General features: G+C 37.1%; 1 protein-coding gene across 30 annotated transcripts in view; it reads left to right on the top strand.

Moving 5' to 3' along the window:
• DST (dystonin) overlaps window positions 1-15712 on the top strand; it is a 480962-nt gene that overhangs the window by 452059 nt on the left and 13191 nt on the right. For all 30 annotated transcript variants that reach the window (XM_025419112.2, XM_025419100.3, XM_049092202.1 and 27 more), the window contains 9 exons: window positions 1829-1998; window positions 3495-3654; window positions 6113-6307; window positions 6772-6900; window positions 10317-10460; window positions 11162-11350; window positions 12425-12554; window positions 14194-14357; window positions 15340-15502. In XM_025419112.2, coding sequence (XP_025274897.1) covers window positions 1829-1998; window positions 3495-3654; window positions 6113-6307; window positions 6772-6900; window positions 10317-10460; window positions 11162-11350; window positions 12425-12554; window positions 14194-14357; window positions 15340-15502 — 1444 coding nt within the window. The remainder of the gene's footprint in view (window positions 1-1828; window positions 1999-3494; window positions 3655-6112; window positions 6308-6771; window positions 6901-10316; window positions 10461-11161; window positions 11351-12424; window positions 12555-14193; window positions 14358-15339; window positions 15503-15712) is intronic.

Raw genomic sequence — 15712 nt, 5'->3', positions numbered from 1 at the left:
TCATGATCCTCAAGTGGCCAAAAGAAACACTGTGCACCTGTTTTTTTGACTAGAGGAAAACTTGTGAGTGGCTTGTCTGCTGGCACCCTCTGCCCATGGGCTGCCACATTCAGTACTAACAGTACAGTGACAGTGAGCAGCACCTTCCTTCCCTCACCTCTGATGGAAAAATGAGAGCCTCCTTCTCAAAATAGAATGCTTATTTGCACTTGAACATAGATATCATGTCATGTAGTCTTATGAAAGTATATTGTGTATTTAAATTGGAGAACCTTAGAAATAAAAATATGTGAAGAACCCTGGTAGATTCTCTATTTTTCCTAGTGAGACTTGTTGCAAAAGTCACCATTTGTCTGAGATAAGGATACAAGTTACATTAAGCCAATTTTAAGTCTTTTCTGTTCATCTTTTGGGTATTTTTCTGTTTTTAAAAGGTTTTAATCTGTCCGTATTCAGCTATAACATTTTTTATGTATCTGCTCTTTTGAAGAAAATCTGTCAAGATGATGGTTGTAAAACTAACATTCTGTTATTGAATAACAAGAAAAAATAATTACAGAAAACAAACTATAGAGGTCATGTGCTCCTGTAATGGTGTTTATTGTTAAAAAAATTCCCAGATTAAAAAAGAAATTCCCAGATGAAGTGGCTTCCTATTATAAGACAAAATAAATATCTTAGTCATATTAAGACACTTAAAGCGTCCAGCTTTTAAAGGCAGTAAGAGATCATTAGGTAATTATAACCGAAGTTATTTTGGAAAATTATATATTTGAATAGCATTTTATTGTCTAGGGTGATTCAAATGGGCTACTAGGATTTAGAATCACTGTGTTAGTTTTTCTGTCATATATTATGAGCTTGTAAGATACCCATTTGGTTGACTTTCCTTCCTTCCCATCCCTGAGATTGTATATTCAGGAGCAGCTGTCTCATTCTTGCTATTACATACTTACAAACACATGCAAAATGTAAGATGATCATGAGAGGCATGAAAAGACAATGCCTCTGCTCTATAAAAGCTTGTGGCTGAGTTGTGTAGATAGAATATAATCCAGCCCTCCCACACTTACAAATTTACATGCACAAGCATGCAAATTAACAATGTAAAAATGGCAAAGTATAGATGTCACATTAGCAATATGGCTGTTTGATACTTGAAAAGTAATCTGCAAATCTTATGAGACTTTTATAAGGCATCTTAGAGGTGAGGAGGAGGGGAGGGTGATAGGCTTGCCAAGGGGTATAAACAGACTGAGCAATAGGTCAGAACATAGGAATCTCGAAATATGGCTCACCTTTGTCCCTCATCCTGGCTTGCGGATAAAATTATAGTAACAGCATTGTGAGCATCTCAGATGTGTGACAACAGATCTGTTTGACCAATAAGCAAAATTGTAGTAAATTGCAGATTATGAGTTACTCTGTGTCCACATAGGACCTTTAGTTACTCATTGAGTTTCCTCTCCAAACTCTTGGGGCTTTCAATAGCAATTTCATTTTATTATAACTAGTATACTCTTTGTGGTTAATAGCTACAAAATATTCAAGATTTTGTTTTGCTTTGAAATTATTGTCTTTATAACAATAAGTACCCTCAAAGACACCTGGCTTCTGAGAAAAATTAATTCCTCAGTTTGAAAAATAGATTCTTTTCCACCCTGGTGCATTCCTGTATAGAGTACAGTACTACACTATCTGACTTGATTATTTGCTGATGTCTTCCTCTATTAAGACTCCATTTATTAGGGATGCCTCTTGTAATGTCTCTTACCTGTTTATTAGTCCTAAGTAGAAATCCACACTATTTTCTTGTTAAATTATATAGGAGTTTCAGAAATCACTTGGAGCCAAGCATTCTGTCTATGACACCACCAACAGAACTGGACGTTCTCTGAAGGAGAAAACCTCTCTGGCTGATGACAACCTGAAACTGGATGACATGCTGAGTGAACTCAGAGACAAATGGGATACTATCTGTGGCAAGTCTGTGGAAAGGTAAGACGTTCTTTAAGGCAGTCTCATTACTTTGTAGACTTCTTTCGAGTGTACAGTAGTGATGCTTTGTAGGAACATTCTAGGAACCTTAAATACCTCCTTTGCCTGGGAACTTCTGGTCATCTGTAATATCCTCCTTACATAGTGCCTGCACTGAGAAGTCTTTGTTGTTCATTATTATTTATTTTTAATTACTTGATTCACTCAAAAGTGATATTGTTCTCCAAGCCAGTCATCTCATACCTGACTTCTCACAGGTCTCCCCAGGTCTGCTCCTGTCTTCCTTAATCCAACTTCCACATAACCAGGAGGGCGATCTTTTTAAAATATGAATGGGATATTGTCATTGCCCTGCCTCATACCTATCAAGAAGTTAATATTGAGTGTGAACCAAAACACAGGCTCCTTAACATGGTATGGTGTGGCAAGGTCCTACCAGTCTGGCCCGGTATTCCCTTCCAACTTCCATCCACTCCTTTCCAGTCTTCTTTCTCATTATAAGAACCATGAAGGCCGAAAACGAATTTCAAAATCTTTAAGTATTTATTTATTTTTAAAGATTTTATTTATTTATTCATGATAGAGAGAGAGAGAGGCAGAGACACAGGTACAGGGAGAAACAGGCTCCATGCAGGGAGCCTGACATGGGACTCGATTCCGGGACCCCAGGATCATGCCCTGGGCCAAAGGCAGGCGCTTAAACCGCTGAGCCACCCAGGCTACCCCAGAATCTTTTAAGTATTTAGAAAGTACAATCCTAGTAGAAGAGTTCAAATATCTTAGAAATGTTTTCAAATAATTCATAGATCCTTGGTCTGATTACTTTTGTCAGTATTAAGATTAAATAGAATATTTTATTCTAATAATAAAATCAATAGAAAATTAGAGTATTATCTATAGAATATACAGAAAGAATATAGAAATTTTGGTGTTCTTAAAAATCCTTAAAACCTTCCATTTTAAAAGGTTATTTGCTTTTTACATTGTCCTATAAATGATTGCATGGCAAACAGACATGTGAATGCCAGAGGTTGGAGATGGGGCAGGATGTGACTACAAACAAAATATGGGAGATTTGGGGGATGATGGAACTGTTCTGTTTCTTGATTATGATGAAGGTTACATGAATCTATACATGTGTTACAGTTCATAGAACTGTACACTCAAAAAAGTCAAGCTTACTTATGATAATATAAAAAAATTTTAAGACATTTTTTTATGAAGAAATTGAAAGGTCACTGAATTCTGGAGGTAATGACAGGGAATTTTCCAAGAGCAGATGTGATTTAAGGAATGAAAAAGAAAATTTGAGAAAAGTTGTGTTATTTTCTAAGGAAAGCGAAGAAACAGCACTGGATACCAATATATTGTGGGTTTTTTTTTTTTTTTTTTTTTCTTGGAGTACTGCTCAAGCTCCATAAGTGGATTTTAGATGTTGGGATATATAGGGTGGCTTTTTTGTTGCTCAAATTGATTTTTCCACCTCTTCCCCCCAGACAAAACAAATTGGAGGAAGCCCTGTTATTTTCTGGACAATTCACAGATGCCTTGCAGGCCCTCATTGATTGGCTGTATAGAGTTGAACCTCAGCTGGCAGAAGACCAACCTGTCCATGGAGATATTGATTTAGTGATGAACCTGATCGATAATCACAAGGTATTATTTTCTGGGACATTTTATTGATCTCATTTGATTATGTTGAATTTAGAGGAAACTATAACCCCTTAGCCTTTTAAAATCTAGAGGCTATATATCATACTACATAACCGTCTTTAATATCAATATTTGTGTACGTTTGAGCAGAATCCGGAAGCCAGCTTTAAAAGTGATACAGGAAAATTACTTTAGTTATCAATGAGATACTGTTTGTTTTTTGATTTCCAGATCTAAAACTTGTTAGAACTTAGAGGGTGATTTCATTCGCTGGAGCTTTAAAACATGTTTGAATAAAGTTTTATGGTCTTTTGTTATTTGTGTAAATAAGTATGTAATATAATTTAAAACTACTCAGTCAGTGATCTGGAACTTTGTCACTGCCTAAGTGTATGGATTTGTGACATGATCTATGGGGGTCAAGATAAAGCTGCTTCTCTATTTTTAAAAACTGTTTCAACCTTGCCCCTAGAACTATAGCAATTTATAAGATTATCAGCAAGGATTTGAGGGATTTGATTATTACTTTAAAAGAGTGTTTTCCTTGCAGTATTTAAAATTTTTGTGCCAATCGAAGGAAATATTCAAGATATCTAGCTGATGTTGAGCTCAAGGTCCCAAATTATGGTAAAATGTGGTATTATAACTTAAAGAACCTTGAAGACAACCTGAGGCACAGAATAATGAGGGTGGTTGTATCAGAGTAGTCTTTATATGCAAATATCTTACAGCACTGGACTTGAATTCATATTTTATTTCTCCTGTTATTTTTGAATTCAGAAAATTTATTTCATTTTAAAATGTCCCTAGTTATGCTATTTTGACCTTACCTGTTCCTTTTTAAATAGTTGGCCTTTTTGCATATTTGTTTCCCCTTCTCTGGTTCTGCTTTCTGATTACACCTATAAAAGAGAGTTTGTTACATTTGAATATTATCCAAAAAATCAAAGAATAAATGAAGGACAGTGATCGGGCCTACAAAAATGTAAAATTTTGAGTTTTGTTGCTTTGGCTCTATTGAAACAAATGTTTTGTGCATGATTAATATAGACTTTTTTACTCCTTGGCATTCATTCAATGAATAATGAATAGTGTAATGTTACTTTTTACATAAATGCCATTTGTATAAACTCACTGTCTAAATATTTACTGCCTTCTGCACTTGCCAGGTTTTTTATATATTAAAGGTCATCAAGAATGAGTTAATCATTCAGCATTAGTAATACAATTGGAAGGCCCAGGAAGAAGTAAGTTTAAGTTCACTGGAAAGCCTCCTCAGAAATATTGAGCTAGTCCTATCACAAAGAGATTATATAGACACTGTATTTTCCATTCCTATGTATATGTGTGTGTCTCTGATTGTGCCTGTCTGTCTGCAGGCATGTCTCCTTTAACACTTTTAGAGTGAAATCAGGAAAAGAACTCATTACACTATGTTTGCACTATTTTTGATGGGCTCACTTTTATGAACGATCTGATTATCAGAACAGAAACTCATGGATATAGCCAAAATAATAAAATAAAATAAAATATTAATTTAATATTTATTTATTAAATTAGTATTCATTTGTGATCATCTTTTAGTAGAAAAATAAGCTAATTTTATTCTATATGTAAGGTTGATTAATTTGAAAGATCTAGTTGAATATGCAGACTCTTAGATCAGAAATGAAGTACCCTGGGCTCATTTTTTTGGGTAAGTCTGTGGCCAAAAGAAGCCAGTCTAACTCCTGGTACATCAAAGTTTATCAGAATTAGGCAAAAGGAGGGGAAAAAAGCTTTTCCTCCAGAATGATAGATAAGGATTTAAGCCTCTAAAATTTGACATTGTAGTTCTCAGGATACTATGAAAGCTGAAACCATGTTACAGAGAAAAACACTACATACTAATTCCTTTTGAGCCTCCCTGCCATTCCCTGTAATACCCCTATGTGGTATCCCAGGGTTGCTTAGTTATTTGTTAGTCTGTGAGGTATGTTTATTAATTAAGAATAATGAGGTAGCTAGCGCATTCTTGGCACTTACTAAGGATTTGAGAGGAATTAGGGCGCCATATTAAGGATTTATAGAAAAAAAAGAATTTGATATTTTCTTTTGTGGAATCGAGATAAAGAAGAGTGGCTACTATTATTTAATGCAATGTATCATTTAAAAATTAAGGTTCTCAAAAAAATAAAAATAAAAAAAATAAAATAAAAAAAATAAAAATTAAGGTTCTCTTGGGAGAATGCTAGAAGATTGAGCACATTTATACAACACCGTGTTCTTAACAGCACTCTGATAGGAGCAGTGTGTCAATGACTTAGATTCACTGAAGATTCTGTGAAAAGTATGGGTCATTAAACTGTAGATCTTAGAGAATGGTACTTGAGGTCATGTACACATATATTCTGAACTCTGCTTTACTGATTTGCTTTTGTAATTAAAAGTTATTTTTTTTATAAAAACATGGTCTTTTTAGGTTTTCCAAAAAGAATTGGGGAAGAGGACCAGCAGCGTGCAGGCCCTGAAGCGCTCAGCACGAGAGCTCATAGAGGGCAGCCGAGATGACTCCTCCTGGGTCAAGGTCCAGATGCAGGAATTAAGCACACGCTGGGAAACCGTGTGTGCACTTTCCATATCAAAGCAGACACGATTGGAAGCAGCCTTGCGTCAGGTAAAAGTCCTGTAAATTGCAGTTGGGTGTAGTGAGAAAGGTACCAAAGCCTCAGCAGGAACTGCTCTTGTGGAGAACTGGGATGGTGATCGAGAAGCAGGTTCTTAGAGCATCCTTGCTTTAGTCCTCCCCCCAAGAACTGAAATACTTACATGGGGAAATTTTCTCATCCTCACATAAAAGTGCTACTTTAGTGATTCTTCAGCTTGAACGCATCTAAATGCCATGTATCTAAAATCAGATTGTTAAAATGGCAAATTAGTCTTTATATAGGCCATTTTGATCTATTAGAGGCCTTACATTTTAAAATGTAGTTCCATGTATCTTTATCTTTTTAGTGGGAATAATCCATATCATTAGTCAATGTAAATTTAAGACTTTTCACTGAGAGGAAGAATCTGTACTAACAAGCATATTTGGGGATCTTCTTTGGTGTGTGTGTGTGTGTGTGTGTGAACTGTTAGGCAGAGGAATTTCACTCTGTGGTGCATGCCCTCCTGGAGTGGCTGGCTGAGGCGGAACAAACCCTTCGTTTCCATGGAGCTCTCCCAGATGATGAAGATGCTCTTCGGACTCTCATTGATCAGCATAAAGTGAGTTATATAAATGCTAAATAAAACTAAATGAAAAATCAAATAGACTATGATTGTAGGTATCACTGCATGAATATTTCCCTTCCTGAGAATTAATTAAAGATCTGGCATATTTGAGAATTTATCTGCTTACATAGATGTGCCCCTATGCACCTAGTTAAGTATAGCTATCTTTTTATGCTTTCTTTATGAAGTGGTTATTTTAAAATTAGTCCCTGTTTCCCTATCTCTTGGAAGTACATTGATTTTTCTAGGGGATTATTTGGCTTCTGACCAAAACTGGTCGATTTTATTTGCACTTGCATGTGTATTTCAAAGATGAAACTTCCTTAATGAGCATTTGGGATTTATAAAATTATACCATTAGAATTGTAAATTAATAATTTTGACCTTAGTAAGCAAGTAACTAATAACTAGTCTTCAGATTTTTTCAATCGCTGCCAGTTTTGGTTTTAATGGAGATCCACCTAAAATTCTTTTGAGAAGTAGCCCACTGTATAAATTAAAAATTAAAAATGAATTCTGTAAGTATATAATAGAATAATTAACCAAATAAAAATCTGGCCCCCAGTTTTCAGGTCAACATCTATTTTGTAAGTGCATAGAACTACTAGCACTTACTCTTAGTAGAGTGGTCTAACTACTTCTTAACACATTATTTTTTTAACCTTTGACTTTAAAAAATTAGAAATTTGCAATGCTAACACTGAATACAGTATTGATGTCAACATTTCCATTTAAAAGATCTGCTCAAAAAAAAAAATAAATAAAAGATCTGCTCAATTCCACTGAATTAGCTCATGTTTCAGAGTCAGGTTGGAAGTATGTCATTTGTTACCGTGTAGCATGGATTACATCATCTATGGAGACTTCTGATTTGTGATTACTGTGCTCTCTCAATGATGGGTTCCCTAATCCATAGCAATGAAATATTGCTTTGTCATTAATAAAAGTGGTATGAGCTTGTCTAACATTATCTGGATGAATGAACTGCTCCATAAACCATTTAAAGTTGAAGCTAGAATGTAAGAGTAGGAAAATCACATCAAATTCATTGTAAATGTTTGATTCAGTTCAATGTTTTGAAGATCTATCATATTACAGTTGGCTGACCTATCAGCCAGAGTCAAGTTCCACTGATATACTGGGTCTTAGAGTAGCTTCTTGAAGCCTGGGCTGTATATCTAACACCTTACAGTAAGGAGCCCACTTGTGGCATCACCCCCTTACAGCAGGAGCAGGAAACACCAAGAAACATCAGGAGGCAGGTATCCAGGTTTTGGGAGTTGTTTTTGTTTTTACGACAAATTATCCTTAAATATTTTTAGATAATGTAAAATTACATGTAATTTTATAAAAAGCTGTTTAGTCATATAATGATTTGCAGCAACACCATCCATTCTTCCTAATTTCCTCAACTTCCTTCACACATTGACCAAATAAAAGTAAAACAGAATGTTTAATTTCGTATCCCCAGGACCAGAGACTTCTTAGTATAGTCCACTTTCTAAAAATGGGAAGCTTCCCCAGGTGAGCACAAACCATTTAGCACTCAGACAAAGTTGGAAGAGCCCAGAATGCAAGCAGGGGGTTCATGGCCCAGTCCACAACATTCTGGGCAGGACTCTGGCACTCCTATGTTAGGAATGATCAAAAGTACATGGTCAGATCTCCTGTCCTTGGAGAAAGCACAGCTGTTATTGATCTCTGGTTTTCTCTTCCTAGTAAAGCTTTTTTTTTTTTTTTTTTTTCCTTCCAGTAAGTAGATCTATATTGGGGGAAATTAAAATACTTTTAAAAGTAGATGATATTGGGCAGCCCGAGTCACTCAGCGGTTTAGCGCCACACCTTCAGTGTGATCCTGGAGACCCAGGATCAAGTCCCATGTTGGGCTCCCTGCAGGGAGCCTGCTTCTCCCTCTGCCTGAGTCTCTGCCTCTGTGTGTGTGTGTGTCTCTCATGAGTAAATAAATAAAATCTTAAAAAAAAAAGTAGATGATATTTAAAATGTAGATCAGGGATGCCCAGTTGGCTCAGCGGTTAAGCGTCTGCCTTCAGCCGGGGGTGTGATCCTAGAGTCTCGGGATCGAGTCCCACATCGGGCTCCTTGCGTGGAGCCTGCTTCTCCCTCTGCCTGTGTCTCTGCCTCTCTCTCTCTCTCTGTCTCTCAGGAATAAATGAATAAAATCTTAAAAAACAATAAAAAATAAAAAAATAAAATGTAGATCACGTTAGTGGAACCTATTGTTTACCAAACCTTGACGTGACAACAGTAAAAATGTGTAAATAAAAGTTAAAAGGCATTTATTCAATCACAAAGACACAAAATTGAATAAGACATGGTCTTCCAATCTTGTGGACCTAAGTGTCCAGTAGAGATATATGTAAACGGATTATTTTAACATAGCAAAATGCCAGAATATGAGGTATATGACAGAGCTGCTTCACAGAGCCAGAAAACAAAAGGCCACTAGACAAAACAGGAGACACTTTTGGTCCCACATGATCACCCTGATCAGATGGCATAAGTAGTGTGTAGTGTGAGCTTGTCTGCAGCCTCTGCAGCCCTGTCGCTATAACTAAGGAGTCCCTCTTAGTGCTGGGGTCCAGAGTGGGGTGCTGGTGGGTGCTTGAAACTCATTATGAGGTTTTGGAAGCAAGAGACCTCTTAAGGCAGAGGTCCTCATTTATAACTACACTTTCAGAGTTCTGGGACTCATGTATCTATGGACGCGGTTCTGATAGTAGAAAGTACAGTTACGTGTGTGAGACATTTGCAAAAAGGTTGATTCGAAAGCATTTTGAAGCCTATTAAGACTTCTTCAGCCCACCAGAGCAAGGAATGACTGTTACTGGCCTTTGGAAGGGATGCTTCTCATGGCAACTGTCAGGATCATCCCCTTCAGGCTCTCCCTGACTCTTTCCTGCTGGACACTTGGACCCTCTCTCCCTTACCCTAAACATGTATAGTTCCTTGCAAAGCCTTCTCTCTTCCTTGGCACTTTCTGGGTACATATGCTTATCATTCTTGGCACAATTCATGCTACATATACAACCTCCTACTCTTATTTGTTGGAAGATTTTTTTTAATCATTTCTGCCTCCTCTGGTCCAATTTTCCATTAATATACTTCTAATATATCCAGATTTAGAAAAGTGTGTTTTTTGTATACTGTGTTTTGTAAAGCATAAGATGTTATCCGATACTGGTGCTGTGAAATACTTGTTAGAAAGTACTTCATTTCCCGTTTTTTGTCCCCTCTCCTCTCGTAATTCCCCAATTAGTGAATTATTTCCAACTGTGAATAAACCGATTAAAGTACTTGTTTATTTGTTTTACTCTGATGGTCACACACACGTCACTGAAGTGTTGCTTTCAGCCACTGCCAGCTAATCAAAGCCTTTGTTTCTGCTGTAGGAATTCATGAAGAAACTGGAAGAAAAGCGAGCCGCACTGAATAAAGCTACCAGTATGGGAGATGCTGTCTTGGCCATCTGCCACCCTGACTCCATCACCACCATTAAGCACTGGATAACCATCATCCGGGCCAGGTTTGAGGAGGTTAGTGTGTCTCAGGTCATCATTAGAACAGCAATAGCTTTGAGAATTGGGGGCATAGAAACTTCAGCAACTGAGATACATTTATGACCGTGGGAACAGGAGGCCTCTGCAAAGAAAAATACTCTTTAACATACCATCCTGTGTGCATTACCTGCCTCTGCAGCCTGCTTTTATTTAAAAAGTTAAAGCACTTTTGCAGCTATGTCCCTGAAACATGAAAAGGCAAATATTTGGTTCCCTGGATGACTTTTTGTCCCACTTCCACATTGTCTCTGTTGGATGATACAGCACCCAAATTGTAATTCAGAGGAGTAGAGTATAAGCTTGAGGAATGGATTGCATACATGAACTGAATTCTGATATTTTAAGATTTTTACCTATTTTTATTTCCACTCAGTGCTACTTGGAGTAAACATACGTTGAGCTTTCAGAGAATGCATATTTGAACTCAACTTAGCAATCTAAAGGAAGCCTGGGTGTTTACCATCCATCTCTAAGTAAGGAGGCAATCATTCAGAGAGGGCTCTTTTTCCCCCCACAAGCTGGGTCTTGGTACCATTGATGGGTTCTAGAAAGACTGGAAGTGTTATGATCCCAGGCCCAGGATGATCTGAATCTGCATTTAAATGTTGTATATTTTTACATCACTTAAATTATTAACTAAGATGTATGAAATTCAGAGACATGTGTTTCCCCAACAGGTGTTGGCCTGGGCGAAGCAGCATCAACAGAGATTAGCAAGTGCTCTGGCTGGGCTCATTGCGAAACAGGAATTGTTGGAAGCTTTGCTGGCTTGGTTGCAGTGGGCTGAAACTACACTTAGCGATAAGGACAAAGAAGTCATCCCCCAGGAAATTGAAGAGGTGAAAGCCCTCATTGCAGAACACCAGGTAAAATAAATATCATCCTAACCCCTATCTTCTCAGACACTGTTATAATTTCACTGCCATACTTCTCAAAAGATTGGAGATGTCTCTAATAGCCCTGGAGTATTTCACACCATGTTCTCCAGTGTGACAGATATTCCAGAAATGTGTCACTCCACTTTTCACTTTTATCCCACTTATCCCACTCCTCTTTTCTCCATCCCTTTTCACCACAGTCCTTGTTTTTGTCACATATTCCAGATATAGGGATATCGAAGTCAACCATAGTAATAAACCTAAGGAATGGCAAGATATGGGACACCTAGGTGGCTCAGGGGTTGAGCATCTGCCTTCAGCTCAGGGAGTGATCCCAGTATGGGGATCGAGTCCTGCATCGGGCTTCCTGCAAAGAGCCTCTTTCTCCCTCTGACTATGTCTCTACCTTTCTCTCTGTGTCTCTCATGAATAAAAAAAATAAAATCTTAAAAAAAAAAAAGAAAGAAATGTCAAGATAGTCAAACCTCTTAAATGGAAACTTTAACTTGAATAACTTTTGTCTTCCTTGGCATAGTATTTGTAACATTAGGAATATTTAAAATATATCCATACTTAATATGGATGCTGTATGTCACTGTATATCAAAGCCGTCTTAAATATTTCAAATATGTAAGTGAAATGTGCTGCAGAGAAGTCTCAAGGACCAGCCCAGTTAACTAGTTGCCTTGTAGACAAATGCTCACTTTAAGATTCTTCAGGAAGAGCTTAGAGGCTCTCTAAGATCCTGGTTGATACACTGACAGGTTATATTACTTATACAGCTGCTCCCATGTATGGTCTTCAAACTGAAACAAATTACTTTTACAGTCTCTAATTACTTGCCAGGTATAACATTTTATATTCTTCAGATGTGAATAAATGTTATGCTATGGTGCCTTGCTTACTCCCCCACCCCCCATAAATATATAACATGTTGGTTTATGCCTTTTTTCCAGAATGAATTCAGAAATAATAGCATGGTCCTTTTATCTTTTGTTTTTAGTTCATCCCTAAAGGTAGTTTTCTCCAGTGTACTTATATTTAATTAACATTGACTTTCAGACCTTCATGGAGGAAATGACCAGAAAACAACCTGATGTGGACAAAGTTACCAAGACCTATAAGAGGAGAGCAGCTGATCCTTCCTCATTACAGTCCCATATTCCGGTCCTGGATAAGGGACGAGCAGGAAGTAAGCAGTGCCAGTTTCTTTCAAACGAACATGATTAAATCAAAGAAGTTAGTTTTGAGTTGTTGTTTGAAATTTCAGAGCAAGTGATGATTCTCTGAGTGCTCTCTATCATAGAAGGTTTCCTTGAAAGAATATATAGGCTCAAATATTGTAGCAGCTTATTTAAAAATAAAGAAAAAGATATATCCAGGTCTCTCTATGTAATTTGATTTGCTGGAAGGGTAGCTTTTAGATTAGCTAGAAGAAATTGGAAAAAATTTGCAACAAGAACAGAAACTGTTATTCCCTTTTGCTTCTATTATATAAATAACCTTACAGTGGAATGTAACAGAAAGGACCATGACCTGGTTAAAGTTCATGACCTAACTAACTGTTCATTAGGGACCAATGTGTCACCGAGATTGTGCCCATGTTCATATAATTTCAGGCTCTATTTACTTCTCGGGCTACCTTGACTTTGTGACATTAAAAACAGTAATAGCTGGCTTGGAAAAGACTTAAAAGAAGCAAAATTTATATCTGAATAGTGGTACTTTGATGTATTTCTGAATAAATTTTTTTTCTGATTTAAAAAAATGATTTCAGATCTTTTGTAGTTGCTGTATTGCACTGGGGGGGCAAAGGTAACAAAGTGGTTAAGAACTCTGGAGACAGACTTCTTGGCTATCATCACTGCTTACCAACTGGGAAATACAACTGAGACAAGTTACTTAAACTCTCTCTGGGCCTCAATTTACACATCTGTAAAGGGGATAATTATAACTTCATTGGATTCTGGTGAGGATTAAATGAGCTAATGTGTATGAAGTGCTTAGCGTACTTCCTGGCGGGCAGGTAAATGCTCAGTAAAGATTAGCTCTTGGTATTTTTGTAAACCCTCATAGGAGTGAGGAGCTCTGGGCAAATCCCAGCTTGGACACTCACTTCCTATATGACTGTAGGCCAGTAGTTTTTCTAGGCCTCATTTAATCATTTGTTTAGACAAGGAAAATGCACTGAGATGATTGTTCTGTGACGTTATAGAAACTTGTGAAAAATAGAAAAGAAGGAGAAAACGTTAGTAAGGCAGTAAATTGGGGTATGATACTATGCACAGGAAACATGCAATCTATGAAAAATGGGTGAAAGCTGGGTTCATACACATACGTCTGTGTTTAATCAGAATTTGTGAAGTATTTTGCTGTGACTCTAATAAATGGCCCATGTCTCCTGCCCTCACCTGCCCTTCTTCCAGCCTTCTTTTCTAAGAAGGGCAGTTGGGTTTGTGGAGCTGATCCTAAGATAAGTCTCACTGCCTGGGGAGATTTCTCTTATCATGCCTTAACAAAAGAGAGGATTACAAAGTACTTCATTGTCATTGAAATGGCATGGATTTTAAGCTAGAAAATGTTTTAAACATAATTTTATAAAGAGAGCTTTCCAGTATTTAAATGCCTCAACAGGATATGTTTCTCTATTTTATATGAAGAGTATGTGATGCTTGGAAGGTAAAACAGACTTGGACATTATGTATCAGCTAAATAAGATATATCTAAATAATTAAGTTGGTTCAGTCTTAGCTAGGAATAATAAAGGCCAAACCTTAACATATTTCAGAGCCCTGGAAACTGCTCTCCTAACTAAAGTTGTATTTTAACAGGAAAACGCTTTCCAGCATCAAGCTTATATCCTTCTGGATCACAGACACAAATCGAAACCAAGAATCCCAGGGTCAACTTATTGGTGAGCAAATGGCAGCAAGTTTGGCTCCTTGCATTGGAAAGGAGGAGGAAGCTTAATGACGCCTTGGACAGACTGGAAGAGGTTAGAAAACTCATAAATTCAGCACCCTTGATATATGGGATATGGGTTTAGGGAATCAATAAAGAAAAAACTACAGTTGACCCCTTCACAATGTGGGGGTTAGGGATGCCAACATCCTCCCCACTACACACACACCACAAAGCCAAAAATCCACATATAACTTTTGACTCCCCCAAAACTTAACCACTTAATAACCTACAGTTGCCAGAAACCTTACCATCTTACCAATAATGAGCAGTTAACACAAATTTTGTATATGTGTTGTATACTGTATTCTTATAATAAAGTAAGCTAGAGAAAAGGAAATATTACTAAGAAAATCACAGGAAGAGACAATATATCTTTTTTTGTTTCACAAAAAACCTGCATGTAAGTAGACTCAAACAGTCCAAACTCATGTTGTTGAAGAGTCAACTATAGTAAGTTTTAACATCATCAGAAGCCGACTCCTTAAGAAAAGATCCAGCTGGACATGAGTTTGCTTGGTATGACCTGGGAAATAGAACCATTGATAATTCAGGTATTTTCATTATATATATTCTGTGATCTGAGATTTAGAGTTTCAGATTCTGAAACTGGAAGATTTTTAGAAGTCTAGAGAGGGTAGAATGGCAAATAGCAGAGAGAAAGCAGAGATACGTGTTGTGCCACTGGGCCTGCTGTCTGCTGGGCATAGAACTCACCAGGAGTGTGCCTTTGGGGCAGTCCACCTTTGTTACATTGGCACTGTCAGAAATTTTCAGTTTGACTTTTTGAGGAGCTTCATTTGTTTCTTTTATTTGAAAAGAAAAACCAGTGACAGTAGTGAAATCACAGGGAAAATGTTACTGTGTTTCCCTTTGCAAGATCAGAACTTTTTTTTTTTAAAGTGGGAAAGATCTGTGAATTTTCTGGAAGGTCATTAAAAATAACGTTTTTTTGTATAAAGTATAAGATATCATCAGAGCACTGTATTAACCAAAATACCTTTTGTCCTTTCCAGCTAAGGGAATTTGCTAACTTTGATTTTGATATCTGGCGCAAAAAATACATGAGATGGATGAATCATAAGAAATCTCGAGTGATGGACTTCTTCAGGAGAATTGATAAAGATCAGGATGGGAAAATAACCCGACAAGAATTTATTGATGGAATTCTTTCCTCAAGTAAGTCCCAGGAGAGGTGACAACAAATGATGCCATTTTTAAAGAAAATCACAGTTTAAACTTATGTTACTGATAAAGCATTTCCTTTAAACTTGGCTGTGAAGAGGTCACTGCCGTCAATGAAGTGTGTCCTTGGTGGAATTCATGGTTTTGGGGTCAGGCATACTTCATCCTTGTATAGCCACAGCTAGTATATTCCTTGCTACACTG

Source organism: Canis lupus, chromosome 12 (genome assembly GCF_003254725.2).
Source record: "Canis lupus dingo isolate Sandy chromosome 12, ASM325472v2, whole genome shotgun sequence".
Classification (NCBI taxonomy): Eukaryota; Metazoa; Chordata; class Mammalia; order Carnivora; family Canidae; genus Canis; species Canis lupus.
Note: the sequence above shows the minus strand (reverse complement) of the source record. Positions and strands in the feature narration are given on the sequence as shown.